General features: G+C 41.1%; 1 protein-coding gene across 12 annotated transcripts in view; it reads right to left on the reverse strand.

Moving 5' to 3' along the window:
- EHBP1 (EH domain binding protein 1) overlaps window positions 1-15,371 on the reverse strand; it is a 341,176-nt gene that overhangs the window by 57,567 nt on the left and 268,238 nt on the right. For 7 of the 12 annotated variants that reach the window (XM_075925601.2, XM_075925600.2, XM_075925608.2 and 4 more), the window contains 2 exons: window positions 10,475-10,622; window positions 1,753-1,860 (listed from right to left, as the gene is read on the reverse strand). In XM_075925601.2, coding sequence (XP_075781716.2) covers window positions 1,753-1,860; window positions 10,475-10,622 — 256 coding nt within the window. The remainder of the gene's footprint in view (window positions 1-1,752; window positions 1,861-10,474; window positions 10,623-15,371) is intronic. The other 5 variants (XM_075925605.2, XM_075925604.2, XM_075925607.2 and 2 more) reach the window with 1 other exon arrangement.

The following is a 15,371-nucleotide window of genomic DNA, read 5'->3' on the forward strand; positions in this document are numbered from 1 at the left end:
AGGCACCCATGCTGCTTCTTTGCGCTGCGCCCTGCCGCATGCTCCTCACAGAGTGGGGATAGGGCGCTCCCCCTGCTCCTAGGCCAATCAGGGACTGGGGGCAGGGGAGCTGCACAAAGCTTCCTTTGCCCTGCCCCCGCCCTGCACGTGTGTACGGCACTTTGAAGTGGATCCGGCCCACGGAGGTCCTTTTGCCCATCCCTACGATTAGGTGTGAAAATTAGCTGGCTCTTAGTGCTATTCCAATTTAAAGTGTTATTTGTTGTTGCAGCTCACAACAGCATATTCACCTCATCCAAGACTTGATGAATTGTTTACATATGGTTGCATATGGTTTCCCTTGTCCCCTGGAAAAGGGTGCAATGACTATGTTCACTTTTTCTACTGCACTGGCAGCAGATAGGTGTACAGAGTATAAGTCTCCTCGTGGTTCTATGGCACTGTAGGATCAGGGAGCTATTTAGGCAAGTATGTGGATGCTGTGGGATTTTTCAAAAGTGCCAAAGCAAGGTTAGGTACCTGACTGGCTAAGAGGCATTGGAAAAATCCATTACATGCTTATCTGAATTTTTAGACACCTAAATATCTTTGAAAACCTAGCTTCTAGTTACCTGCAAGAATACCCCTCACACAGTCACACAGCTGGGTTGATGGAAGAGTCAGAATGCAAGATTCTATGGTTTAAAATTCTAATAAGGGGTTATCATCATTATGAATTATTATTATTTGACCAGCATGTAAAGTGGCACAGGTCACTCTAATATTAATTATTTTAAAGTTTGGTATAAAAAACCCTGTTATTTTAACTTTGGAAACCATAGAGGGCCAATTATGTCTTGGTATACCCCGTATATCCACATTGGAAGGAACTCAATGGGACTGCACTAGGGATATTAAATTGCAGGTAATCAGCGAATCGAGTAGTTGATGGAATTTCCATCAACTACTCAATTAGTTGATAAGGAGGAAACTGCAGTGGGGTTAGCTCTTAGCCTGGGACCTAACCCTAGCCACTAGGGTCTTAATACATTTAAAAACCAGAAGAGCAGCAGGGTGGGGGTGAGGGTGCTGATGGCTCTTAAGACATTTAAAAAGTAGAGGTGCAGAGCCAGGTCTCCTGCTACGCCTATGCCTCTTTTGCCCCCATGGACATGGTGCTGGGAGGAACCAGCTTTTAAGATGGCTCCCCCCAGCACCAGCTCCTACTCCCCCCCTTGCTGCCTCTCTCTGATAGAAGCAGCAAGGGAAAGGTATGTGACTAGTCGAGTCACTACTCGAGTACCTGATGCTTATCGTGTACTCGACTAGTCACTTATATCCCTAGACTGCACAGGATGTCAATCTGAACAGAATTTGTGCTCTATATTCTCAGTGACGAAACAGCTAAATAAATACATAAATAAATGAACAGTGACCGGTTGAAAAAATGACCATGCACGCACCCCCCTTCATGTGCAATCCCTTAAGAGATTTGTGGAGCAGTCACACCTTCTTTCCATGAAACAGGAATAGATTTTGGAATCCCATCATTATTTGAAATATTTCTTTTGTTGTTGATCTTAAGTTTGAACCCATAATAAACATGAAAGTTAACAATTCAGGAAAGTGAAATGAACTTACGGTTTAGAAAGTTTTGAAAAGACACAAAGCTAAGCAAAAATTACTAAACAGGTAAGAGACACATTGATAGGCAGTGATGATGAAGAAATGTTAGTCATGCAAAATACACAAAACAACCATTATTTAAATTACCAGCAGAATCAAGGTCATTTTCTAGGTTAGTAAGTTCATCTCCACCTTCTGTAACAGAGCATTCAGGAATCTCCTCATTAGTATTTAGCTCAGTATTAGCATCCTCATCTGTAGGAACATGTAGTGTTAATGTTAGGACTTTGTCTTGGTCATGCACTACACCAATAAAAGACATTAGTGGTTTAGTGACAGCTGAACACGAAAAAAATGCAAACTGAAGTAATGAAATCAGTCTAGCAAGGGGTATGTCTATACTGCATTCCTCTGTCGCGAGAGGAATGCAAATGCAGATGAACGAAATTGGAAATGAAGCACGGATTTGAATTTCCCATGCTTCATTTGCATAATTGCGTCCGGCTGCTTTTTCGAAATACCTTATTTCAAAAAAATAAACACTGACTAGACGTGGCTATTTCAAAAGAAAACGCTTCTTTCGAAATAACCCTTAAACCTCATAAGGAGTCAGGGTTATTTCAAAAGAAGGGGTTTCTTTCGAAATAACTGCATCTAGACAGCATTTCTTTTTTCGAAATAGGGTATTTTGAAAAAGTGGCCAGACGCGATAATGCAAATGAAGTGCGGGAAATTCAAATCCGCGCTTCATTTGCAATTTCGTTCATCTGCATTTGCATTCCTCTCTTGAAAGAGGAATGCAGTGTAGACATACCCAGGGAGATTTCTCTGTTTCCACTAATAGGTGTATCTTCAAACCAGTGCCATTCAATATATACACACACACTGGGGAAGTGCCTTAGAGGTAATCAAGGAAAAATTTGGTTTCAGGTATAGTCTTCAATTGCACAGGACATCTGACCAATGTTGAAGAACACACATTATTTGTTATGCACAACCTTCAGCTGTCTGCGAATCACCTCATCCTTATAAGTGATCTTTGATATAGTAACACACATTGTGAGAACCATCTTTACATGCACCTATTGCTCTGGCAAGGCACCAGTTCCCTGTTGGCAGAGAATGCAGAGTGTTAATAAAGACTTTGCATTTCCATCGGGTGCTTCCATGGAGTATCTAAATAACCTCACAAACATGAATTAAATAAGCCCCATAACATTCTCATGAAGTAAGTAGATATTATTATCCTCTTTTTATAAATGGGTAAACTAAAGGCACAGAAAGAGTTGGTGACTTGAGGCAGGTCAATCAGTGAGCAAGTGCCCCAGACAGGAAGATAATTCATGAACAGTCCCAACTCTTAGGCTATGTCTACACTACAAGGTTTTTGCGCAAAACCCAGCAGAGTGTCCACACCTCAAGCACGTTTTTGCACCAATGTTTTTGTTCTGGGTTTAACATCTTTTTAATTGCCTAAATATAGGAATATGGAGCATACTGATCAAATTTGTGAGAGCCCAAAGCTAGTGAGGGAAGTTGCCAATACTTTGGAAGATAGAGCTACAATTCAGAGGAATATTGTTAAATGGTAAAACTGGGCTGTCAACAACAAAATGGAATTCTGCAACGACAAATAGAAGGTGCAACACTTAGGGATGAAAAACCAAATGCACTAATAGAGAATGTGGGAAAACTGGCTTGGCAGCAGCACTGCTGAGAAGGCATAGCATGAAAGTCATGGGCGGTGATAGTCTGGCACTAGTTGGAGCTGGTTAGGCCTCAGTTGGGGTACTATATCCAATTTTGGTCACCACTGTATAGAAAGGATGTAGAGAAACTGAAGAGGATCCAGAAGCAAATGACAAAGATGATCAAAGGGATGGAATGCAGCCACATGAGCCAAGGTGGAAGGAACAGGCTAGGTTTGATTTGGAAAAGAAGAGATTAAGGGGAGATCTTGAAAGACTGCTATAAAGATGGTGAAAAGTTGTTCTCTCATGCTAATGATGGTAGAACAAGAGGAATGGGTTCAAATTATGCTACAGAAGATTTAGATTAAATCGCAGGAAAAACTTCGCGACTGTAAGAAAAGCGGGACGATAGAACAGGCGTCACGGAGATGCGGAAGGCTTTCACTGGAGGTTTTCCAAAGGAAGCTGGATAGCCATGTGTCTTGTATGGTTTAGACCCAACAAATCCTGCATATTGGCAGGGGGTTAGATTACATGACCCTTGTGGTCCTGTCTAACCCTATGGTTCTGTGATTATAGGGACTGGATGGTCCTGAAAAATGCTCTTGGTGGCAAAATGCATATTGAGTTTGCAGCCATTTAGTGGACAGGACTATATGGAAGATAGAAACAATGGTGAATAGAAACAATATTATTGGTCCTTAGGTGAACTGGTAAGGGAGTATCAGGTGTGTTAGGGTATGTCTACACTACCACCCTAGTTCGAACTAGGGTGGTAATGTAGGCATACCGCACATGCAAATGAAGCCCGGGATTTGAATTTCCCGGGCTTCATTTGCATAAGCCGGCCGGCGCCATTTTTAAATGCCGGCTCGTTCGAATCCCGTGCCGCGCGGCTACACGCGGCACGGGCTAGATAGTTCGAACTAGCAAGCCATTCCGCACTATCTGTACACCTCGTTCGAACGACCCGGCATTTAAAAATGGCGCCGGCCGGTTTATGCAAATGAAGCCCGGGAAATTCAAATCCCGGGCTTCATTTGCAAGTGCGGTATGCCTACATTACCCTCCTAGTTCGAAATAGCGGGGTAGTGTAGACATACCCTTAGAGATAATGTTACTACAGTAAACTTCCGATAATCGGGCACCTTTAGGACCCAGGGGGTGCCAGATTATCAGATATGCTGGACTATCGGAAGGCGGGGCTATGAGGGGGCTGGGGTAGGGTGGGGGGGGGATGCCACCCCAGACCCCTCATAGCTCCCCCTTCCGATAGTCCGGCTCTGCCCCAGGCGTCTCCGATTCAGCTGCTGCTGGTCAGTTTCAGCAGCAGCTGAATCGGGGACGCCTATGGCAGAGCAGCGGGGGTGCTGCAGGGTTGGTCTGGTAGTGCCACTCCTCAGCACTGCGAGATCAACCCAGCAGCACCCCAGCTGCTCTTGGGGACGCCTAGGGCAGAGCAGCTGGGGTGCTGCCAGGTTGGTCCCGCAGCACCAAGGAGTGGCGTTATGGGACCAACCCGGCAGCACCCCAACTGCTCTGCCCCAGGCGTCTCCGATTCAGCTGCTGAAACTGACCAGTGGCTGATTCCAGGAAGCCTGGGGCAGAGCAGCTCTGCCCGGGGCTTCCTGGAGTCAGTCGCTGATCAGTTTCAGCAGCGGCTGACTTGGGAACGCCTGGGGCAGAGCAGCTGGGGTGCTGCTGGGTTGGTCCCGCAGCGCCGAGGAGCGGCGCTACGCGACCAACCTGGCAACACCTCAGCTGCTCTGCCCCAGGCGTCTCAATTCTGCCGCAGCTGAAACTGACCAGCGGCTGACCAGAATCAGCCGCTGGTCAGTTTCAGCAGCGGCTGAATCGGGGACGCCTGGGGCAGAGCAGCTAGGATACTTCCGGGTTGGTTCTGTAGCGCTGCCCCTCGGCGCTGCAGGACCAGCCCGGCAGCACTCCATCTGCTCTGCCCCAGGCGTCCCCAAGAGCAGCGGGGGTGCTGCCGGGTTGGTCCCGCTGCCCTCAGGGGCAGCACCCCAGCTGCTCTGCCCCCGGCTTCCTGAATTCAGCTGCTGGTCAGTTTCAACAGCGGCTGAATCGGGGAAGCCGGGCGCAGAGCAGCTCCAATGGTCCAGCTGCCAAGCACTTCCAGGTTCCCAATGGTGCTGGACCATCAGGAGTGCCGGAGCATTGGATGCCAGACCAATGGAGTTTTACTGTAGAAATGATCTAACTGGGGGAGAGAGTTTGGAAGGAAGAACTAAGGGTGTCACAAAACACACTTTTGGTCTAGTTTACATTTCAACTATTTTGAATACTGAGGTTGTTTTTTTTGTTTTGTTTTATCTGCAGTTTTAAATTTGGACTAGAAAGAGAGCAAAATGGAAAAAAGTGAAGAATTTCAGCATAAGGAAATTTGGAAGGCTAAAGCAATGGAAGAAAGGAACCCAGAAAGAAAATGAAAATTGTCCAAAGTTATTTAAAATATGGTCAACACAAAGCTTAAGTATGCCATCCTCAAGAAATACATTACATTAAAAACAAGAAATGCAGACAAACAAGTGTGTTCAAAGATGAAACAAGAGTAAGCAAGAGGTACAAGAGAGGTAAAAAAACCTCCAGCCATAGTTGAGCTGTGGCATAAAAATCACCAAAAACTGTCACTCTTATTAACAGGTCTGGACAAGTTGCTCCAGGTGGTGCTGAAGGCTGGCTGCCCTGCTCTACACCTTCTGCCCAAGACCCCACCCCTTCTGGGAACACATAGCTGCCTCCCATCCCACCCTGTCCAGGGGTGGAAGGCTGTTGGCACCCCTGCTGCCTATAGTGTACTTGCTCTGGAGATAAAGGAAGGTCTTTAGTTTTCACTTCTGTCACTGTGACACTTTTCAAGCTCAGTATTCACGTAGCTTGGTTTTAAAACATCAGGTACAAAGCTGGCTTTAAATTACTGACTGCAGTTTGGAAAGTATGAACACTGACAAAGAAAGTAAAGTGGAGAAGAAAAGGAAGACAGAAGGTAGAAATCATATATTTCAAGTATATAAGCAAACAGAGTTTAAGACAAGACACTAGGGCCTTTAGTGATGATTGCAAAGGCAGATAAATACTGCTGAAAAATTAATTCAGGACTTTAAATGTTTACTTGAGACCTACCAGCTCAAGGACTAATTTTACTAGTCTGGTTGATCATACCAGTGCTGCCCTACCCTCCCTACAACTCCCTCCCCCGCAAAGATGTTCAGCCAGTATTTAAGGGAAAGTCTATAGCAAGAAACCCCCCAGGGGCAGTGAATCTCAGAGCCAAAGTCTGCAGATACGAATGCACAGGGTGCTTTGCTGGGATGCTGAAAATAGCAAAGTAGACATTCTGGCTTGGGCTGGAGCTTGAGCTCTCAAGCCTAGGAAGAAGAAGAGGGATTGATGTCAGAGTCTGACTTGCAGCTGGAGCAGGAATGTCTACATGGCTATTTTTAGCACCATTGTGTGAGCCTTGCAAGCCCACATCTGTGGACTATGGCTCAGACTCACTAGAGTAGGATGATCTTTTTTTTTAAAGTGTAGCCATCTTAAAGGAGCAGAACAGTGGCTCAGTGTTTATTGTATACTGTATAATTACTAGCCAATTTGCCCATCATAAGATAGGATTTTCAGGTCTCTCCTCCACGTTGGTCTTCTCTCCTGAGCCTCCGGTCTCTCGCTCCGTCTCCGTCTCTCTCTCTCTCCCTCTGCTCCTCCTACTGCCTTCCCCCCCCTCTCTCAGCTCTCCTCCGCCTCCTGCCTCTCTCTCTGGCTCTCTCTTTCTCTTCTCCTCCCCCTCCTGCCTCTCACTCGGGGGACTATGGAGCCTGTGCTGCATGAGGAGCGTGGAGCCCAAACGACTGCTTGCGCCGCTTGCTCCCCCGCGACGGCCTGGCTGAGCAGCACAAAAGTCAGCCGAGCACCACAGCAGGAGGCGAAGGGGGCGGGGAAGTGACGTACATGGCCAGGCCCCACCCCCTGGCCATGTACATCATCGCCCCGTTCCCCTTCCGCCGTGGCACTCGGATGTCTTCTGCGCCGCTCAGCTGGGCTGCTGTGGGGGAGCAAGTGGCGCAAGCAGCCGTTTGGGCCCCGCACTCCCCATGCAGCACGGGCTACCCAGAGGGAACAGCCAGCATTTCAGCAACAGCGCCGCCCAGGGGAACAGCCAGCATTTCAGCAACAGCGCCGCCCAGAGGGAATAGCCAGCATTTCAGCAACAGCGCCGCCCAGAGGGAATAGCCAGCTTTTAAGCGTTACAGAGTCACAGACATTGGGCTACTATATATATGATAGCAATATTATCAACTAAATCTCTAATACAGTTTTAAAATAGCAACTCAGTACATCTCTCTTGCTTTTGTTAGTGATTCCATCCCTTCTTTTTTTTTAAACTCCATTTTTTTTCTTTTTGATATAACAAACCATAGTATATAAAAGTGCTACACAAGTCCAAATAACTTGACCAGATTAGTATACGGGTAGACAAAAATCAATGTAGAGGATATAAATCAATGATGCTGGACCATTCATGCGAGAAAATGTACGATCGATAATTAATAGTATATATGATGGTGAAAAAAAAACAGTCAAATTTTGACACCTTTTCTCTTGCTGGGTTCTATCTTACTCTGCAGTTACCTCAGAAATTGGTGAAACCCCACCATGTAAAGAATTAGTAACTCAAGATGAGCAGGGGTGGCAGAATCTTGATCTCAAATCAAATTCAAATATTGCTAAACAATAGAAATAAAAAGCAGATAGAGCTAGGAATAAACAGAGGTATCAAATATTCTTGAAATAATGACAAAGTGGACGACTAATTAAGGAATCTGAAGATCTTAGGGTATGTCTACACTACCCCCCTAGTTCGAACTAGGGGGGTAATGTATGCATACCGAACTTGCTAATGAAGCCCGGGATTTGAATTTCCCGGGCTTCATTAGCATAAAGCCGGCGCCGCCATTTTTAAAAGCCGGCTAGTGCGAACCCCGTGCCGCGCGGCTACACGCGGCATGGACTAGATGGTTCGGATTAGGCTTCTAATCCGAACTATCTGTACGCCTCGTGGAACGAGGTGTACAGATAGTTCGGATTAGGAAGCCTAATCCGAACCATCTAGTCCATGCCGCGTGTAGCCGCGCGGCACGGGGTTCGCACTAGCCGGCTTTTAAAAATGGCGGCCCGGCTTTATGCTAATGAAGCCCGGGAAATTCAAATCCCGGGCTTCATTAGCAAGTTCGGTATGCATACATTACCCCCCTAGTTCGAACTAGGGGGGTAGTGTAGACATACCCTTAGTTATTCTGAAGAATTAGAGAAACTAGGGATGGAATCCTGGCCCTACTGAAATCAGTGAGAATTTTGTTATTAACTTCATGGGGCCACGATTTCACCATTATTTTTCAGGAAACTGCAGATGAAGATTGGTAGGGTAGAGACAATTTTGAAGAGAAAAAAAAGGGGGAGAAAAAGGAAGACAGACACTACAAGACTAAAAATGAGAAAAAAAGGAAGACAGACACTATACGTCTATTTGTGATAGGATTCAAATGAAAGACTATCTTTGAGGGAGCTTACAAACTTAGTTAGGTAAAGGTGCGTCTCCACAGCACTCGAAACTCGAAATAAGCGTGAGTAAAACAAGCATATTTTACACTCAGAGGCAGAAGTAGCGAGTACAGCAGGAAAAGCAACAGGCGGGTGTAATAGCACAATGTCAATGTAAGGAATGATAAAGTAAAACACGATAAAAAGCGGTAAGTGTTTAAGTCAGATAAAGAATGGCAAATTGGTTGCAATTTGCACTACTTTGCCATTTAACTCATTTTCTAATTAACTTAATTTATGCTACTATATATGTCACCAATGAATTTGGCCTACTCACTTCCATGGAAAAAGTGCCTGCCTTAGCCAAGTCTAAATTTGATCCAGAGTGTTTAATATAAATATATGGAACAAACTCTGAAAGGCTGAAATGGAAAAATGGGTAGTAACCATTAAAGGCATTTACTACTGTAGCTCACAACCTGAGCATGCTTTGAATCAACACTTTCATTAGTTTAGAGGGGTTTTCATAAAGTCTGAACAGCTTATTCCACATGAAGGCCATGTTTGCCCTCCTTAGAGTGAATTCAGTACTGAAGAGAAGACCCAAACTGGAGACATCCTGCCATGCTTCATTTAGTGGGTGAATGGAGGCAAACCAAGGATCAGACTTAAATGGAAACATACAACAGCTATCCAGCCAATCTTAGCGTCTGTGTTCAATGGACAGTACAAGTCAGTTATAAAACATTAACTAAAAACATATTTAAAGTTATACTGAACACAGAATAAAAACATATAATCAGTGAATCTAGATTTAGCAAAATAAAAGTTGGATTTGCCTGACGTGTGTTTACAATGATGGGTTAGTATAAGACAAATAATTCCTCCTTAGCATATTTAGGATACATGAAAGAACAAGGAGTCTGGATTGAAAGCACCCATTTGAATTTGAATGTCACATTACTTCAGTTTGGAGCACTAGCAAATATATGAATTTTAATGACATTTCAAAGTCAGTTTATTAATATTACAGTAATACACAACTTAAACATTGTAAAAGTAAGCGGTATGAGAAAAGACTGTAATTTTAAAATCAAAACATCCAACCTCCTAGATTATAACAAATAAAAACAATGTAATGCCAGAGAAATAAAGTTCCCTTTCAAAACAGTCACAATAACTAGTTTATTTTTTGAAGTCAAATTTCTTAAATCTTTATAATGTACTTTTCCCCAGGGGTCACATCTACCGCCTACATTTTCAATAAAGTCCAGAGATTTTAGCTACACTATCTCCATATGATTCATATTTCTTGCAATTCCAAAAATATAGGATAATGTCACATTTGTAGTCGAACAGGCCAATATTAGCCAACAGTTGTTACCTATATAGCCATATTCCTCCTGGAACATATGCACCATTCTTTTCATGGTTTGAAATTAAGTGATATAACATTTATTTTTAAAACCTATCCATTGATAGTCTTTTGATATGTGTACCTGATAGACAACAAATTCTTACAACCACATTTTGAAGTATGAATAAAAGTGATAACCCAAAAAGGTCCTTTCTGGTTCTTAGATTGCTAAAGGAATAAGGGATGAGGTTCCCTAACTCACCTCCAGACGCCTTTGACCTTTCTTTCAACTTTTCTGCAGCCATTTCAGCATAGGTAGGAAGTTCTGACATCTTCACTCCAGATCGAGCTTCTGCTATTAGCTGACGAGCTCTCTCTCTCAGCTGCCGACGTCGCTCTTCATCTTGCTGCTAAGATATATTGAACAGTTGCCAACTCAGTAATTGACAGAAATGCAATTTCATTCTCAATCTGATCATCATGATAGTAACTGGTTTACAGCATGGTGCTTGGCCCACATTATAAATAGGATGCTCCATATCAGTTGGGTGTCACACCTCAGTTTTTAAAAACACACAGCAATCAGATTTTTGAGCATATCCAAAATTATTACATATTTAAACTTGCATCATTTGTAATTTAAACCGTTTTAAAATAAAATCATACCTTGTAAAATATCCTGATGCAAACAATTGTCAGAAACTTTAGTTTTTCTTAGCAATAGCTTAAAACATTTTATTACAGCTGCAAAACAGATTTTACTAAACTGAATTACTAGCAAGAGTAATAGTCTACCATAATACTAGAATCAGGAGTCAGATACTGCTCTTAAGTTACACAAGCAATTCCCTGACTTCCAGAGTGTTATACTGATGTAAATCTGAAGAAAGAGAAGAATTTGATCCACACACTTTAACTAATGCATCTCTTTTTAAATATAAAATTTAACCTTAATTTAACCTGCCAATAAAAAGTCTAGGGCACAAAAGATTTTCTCTAGTTTAAAAATTCCCCCTTAACTGTAAATATCTCCCAATAACAAATTTCACGTGTTTTTGTAAGGGAATCCTTCTGGTTAATAAGGTTCTGTTTGAAATTTTATTGTCTTATAATGACATATTTAAATTTTATCATATAACTAAATACAACAAATAGTAAACTTTTCATGCATATATTTCTGAAATGGAATAACACACAACAAATTCAAAATAGATTTTAACCTATTGAAATAAACAGAACGGTGAGTAAAATGGAATTTAGGTTTTGTCAAAACTTGCATTTCTCAAATTTAAGAAAAAGGTTAAAAGACACTAGGTGTTCCATAAATGTTAATAAATGCAATAAAACCAAGCATGTGGTTTTAAGTCAAATGTTCTTTAAATGTAAATACTTAACGATATAACATAGTTGTTGAAATCAAGACCTTTGCAGATGGCATTAGCTTCGGTAGAATACAACCAAATAATCTAAGTTTGGAAAGCAGTCTGGGCAACTGAATTTCTTGCAATAAATGGCAAACCGCATTCCCAGGAAACCAGAAATTGAACATTCCACACCTGCAAATCTTTGTAAGAGCTTGCCACTAAGTACTATTTAGCTTAAGCAATCATTAATGAGACAAGCACAAAATACTAATTAGGTACATTTTAGCCATTTCCATGTAGATTGTTTGTTTGTAGCTATTTACTCATCGTTGTTCTTGGTACAATAGAAAATATGCAAATGAATGAATCAGAATGCAGCCCTAATGGGACTTTCTGTTTATAACCATTAGCCCAGAGGTGTGCTGTAATTCAATCCTCAAGCAGCAAGATTTAGCCTCATTAACAGCTTGCATGGGCAGGTTACAACTCATAAAACCCTACAGTAAACAAAGTATATGGACACAGCACAATATCTTGAGCCTGATTGACAGAATTCTGGTTTCCTATCAGATTGCCTTGATTTACTTTTCTGCTAATGTCCTAACACTATAAAGCCAGTTTTGTGTTGGCCCTGCAAGCTCTTAAGCAGGATGGCATATTTGCTTGGTTTGCTTTCTCACACCTTAGCTTCCCAGAAGACACAGAGTAACAGTTCTATCAAAAACTTATTTGTTAAAGTACATACAAGAAAGAAAACAGGGAGCCTTCCACGCACTACAATAAATCCGTTTTATTTAATGTACAGCCAGCCAACTAACATAGCAAGCATTTTTATTTCAACATACTGTACTTGGCAACATTAATTGAATTTGAGTTTGCATGAAGCGTAAGTTCTCAAATATTTCCATCTTGTTACTCCTAACGCAGCTGAATTTGTGGTTTTAATTGAAATTAATTTAATTTACAAATGGAATCCACCAAATATATTTTAAGGTACTCGGCAGCTTAACACTGAATGTTCATATAATCCAACTAAACCTACTACATGATGTATTTAATACCAAGCCAGGTACACTTCAGGAGAAAGTTGTCCTAAAATATGTTAGGCTGATTTCAAAATAAAATAAATCTCTGACTCATTAGATTAGTCTCTAGCACTTTTTAGGGCAAATACAGATGGTTGTGGCTTGTATTTGTGCTAATTAAAATTCAATCACCACTAGTGGAGAAGAGCAAAACAGCATATTTATAGCTTTATTTAATAATATATTATGTGATCTGTTGATTATTGAGCTTTGAGGGAGGAAATTGATTACCTTTAGATTACACAGAAGGTATGATTAAAGTATAAATACAAGTTGCAAGTTAGAAAACAATTATTTTAAAACATGCATTGTGCAATATACAGGGTACAATACATTTTTTATTGTCTCTGCCAAAAAACCAAGAGAAAGACCTGCTAAACTCATAAAGCACAAACATGGAATTTGCAATAGGGAAAGACAGGGACATGAAAACTCAGACTACAACAACATACACTAGAAAGCTGTCCAATTCTAACAAGAAAGCTAGGTAAATCTTTCATTTCTCTGTCATGTATCTGCCATGCTGGGAAGACAAAAGTTTATTCTGTTCCTCCACCTCAATTACTTTCTAATGGTCTAAAAATATGCCACATGGATGCACAGCAAGTAAAACTTCACCATTTAAGGACAAACTCTTCAAGAATAAGTAATGTAATTCCTTGTTTCCTTCCTATAAAAATGTATTGGTATGCAATTTTTATATTTCACAGTTCACCGACATCTCGGCAAGCTTTCTTCCACTGCTTCAATGGTGCTACTTTTAATTTTATCCTCCTTAGTCCTAGTAATTAAAGTGATCAGCAGTGGCATCCTAACGGCTTTGACACAGCTACAACCCCCTAGCAGACTTCTGCTTTTAAGGGGAAGGAGAAGAAAAAGGAGTAGAGTTTCATTTCACAGGAACAAGAAAATCAAGCTTCTCCAATCCTCAACTTTATCCAATTGTTCTTTCAGCAGTCCTTGGATCTTAAGAAACAAATAAAAATGGCTGCCTTTAGGGGGTCCTTTTTGTACTTGCCGCAAATGCCAGTGACTGACATTACTTTGGCCAAAAACGATACCATGGATTTGTGAAGGTAAATTAGAATGTGAGACACTGTCCAAGTAGTTGCTGTGATCACTGTCCTGCTGATGATGTCATTCAGCGATATCAGAAATTCAGAAAAGACCAACATTGAACCACATGGAATGCTCATGTCTTGCAAAAGCAACCACCAATCAAACCTCCACCAATACAGTTCATTACATTTATTTTTTTAAAATAAATTGTTTCTTCTCCATTTTCAAGAAATGTTTTACTGGATTTTTAACTGCCTTTTGATTGTATGTGGATCACGTACAACACTGAGTTTGTACCACAAATCTGCTTTTATTATTTTTTCTCTCTACAAACATGACTGCATTTTGTTTAATGTGAAAAAAAAACAAAATTCTTGATCATGTTCAATGATCTTTTCATGACAACTGAAAAAAACAAATTGGTTTTAAAATTAGTGATTCATCTGTGTTAACGTAAAATGAAAATGTAACTACTTAACATGGATAGCAGTTCACATCGCTATAACTCTCAAAATTGTCCCTTGCATGCCCCGATTACATAGTGCAGCTAAGAAAAAGAACTTGACTGCCAAACCCTTTCATCATTAGACAGGAAGAACGGCTCTGTTATTAGCCATTCAGAAAGAAAAAGAATTCTGTGCTTGTCCAGAGGCAAGGATTATCAAAATGTACCTATTCACTAGCTACAGAACACAGACTAAAAATAAAAAATAAAATTACAAGATATTTAAAGGCTTGGTCAGGCTGGGTTTTTACTGTGACCTTGATCGGCTCTTGTTTGAGTAAACAGGATTTGGGATGAAACATTAAAACTGTTTAGCAGATCTATTCAAGCCATTTCAAACTTTTCTTATGCTGGTTTATAATACAACCAGACATGCTTGTAAATGGCCACACCTGCTCATTTCTCTAGGGATAGCCTGATCTCTGCTTTTTCCAACAAAGAAAGGAGGAAAAAAACCAGCCTTTCTTGTTGCAAAACAGAGCAGAAAGTCAAAATCTTTCTCAAATTTGTCCATCTGGTCAGATTAAATCTTTGATCACGCTAGGGATTACATTTATGTTTTGTACTCGGTACTAAAGTTTCAGAATAGCTCAAAATACACAGGTAGTGACCAAAATATGACTTACCAAGCAGGACAAATGTAATGCAAACAAAAGAATATGAGGTTTGGATTTTAATATCTTAGAAATATGTTTAAGTAGGAAAATATCAGCAAAGAAGAAAAATAGGCAAGTGAATTTCAATTGGTACTTGGATTCAGATCAATGTTCCAACTGTGTAAATCTGAAAATACTGTTCACAGTGTATAGTCTATATAGTATTAGAAGAGTATAAAACTAGAGGAAGCATAAACAATGCAATACCAAATGTTTCCTTTAATGTGTACTGAGACTATTTGACTGTAAAACTGAAACTGACCTTTTAAACCAAGGATGTGTTTAAAAAAAAACCCAACACACTACGATTACAAACCCCTCCCTACACCTCAAACCACTATTGTGTCTTTTAGAAAACCCTAAATTCACTTTGAAGAATAGTGGAAAGAATTCAGGTCTTGGAAAGAGGATCCATTTGTAATTTAATTCCTTGTTTCATTGTGAAAGTGATAAGTTCTTAGTTTGCTTAAAAAAAACTGTAAGGGGGGGG

This window comes from Pelodiscus sinensis, chromosome 3 (assembly GCF_052426305.1).
Source record: "Pelodiscus sinensis isolate ZL-2025 chromosome 3, ASM5242630v1, whole genome shotgun sequence".
Classification (NCBI taxonomy): domain Eukaryota; kingdom Metazoa; phylum Chordata; order Testudines; family Trionychidae; genus Pelodiscus; species Pelodiscus sinensis.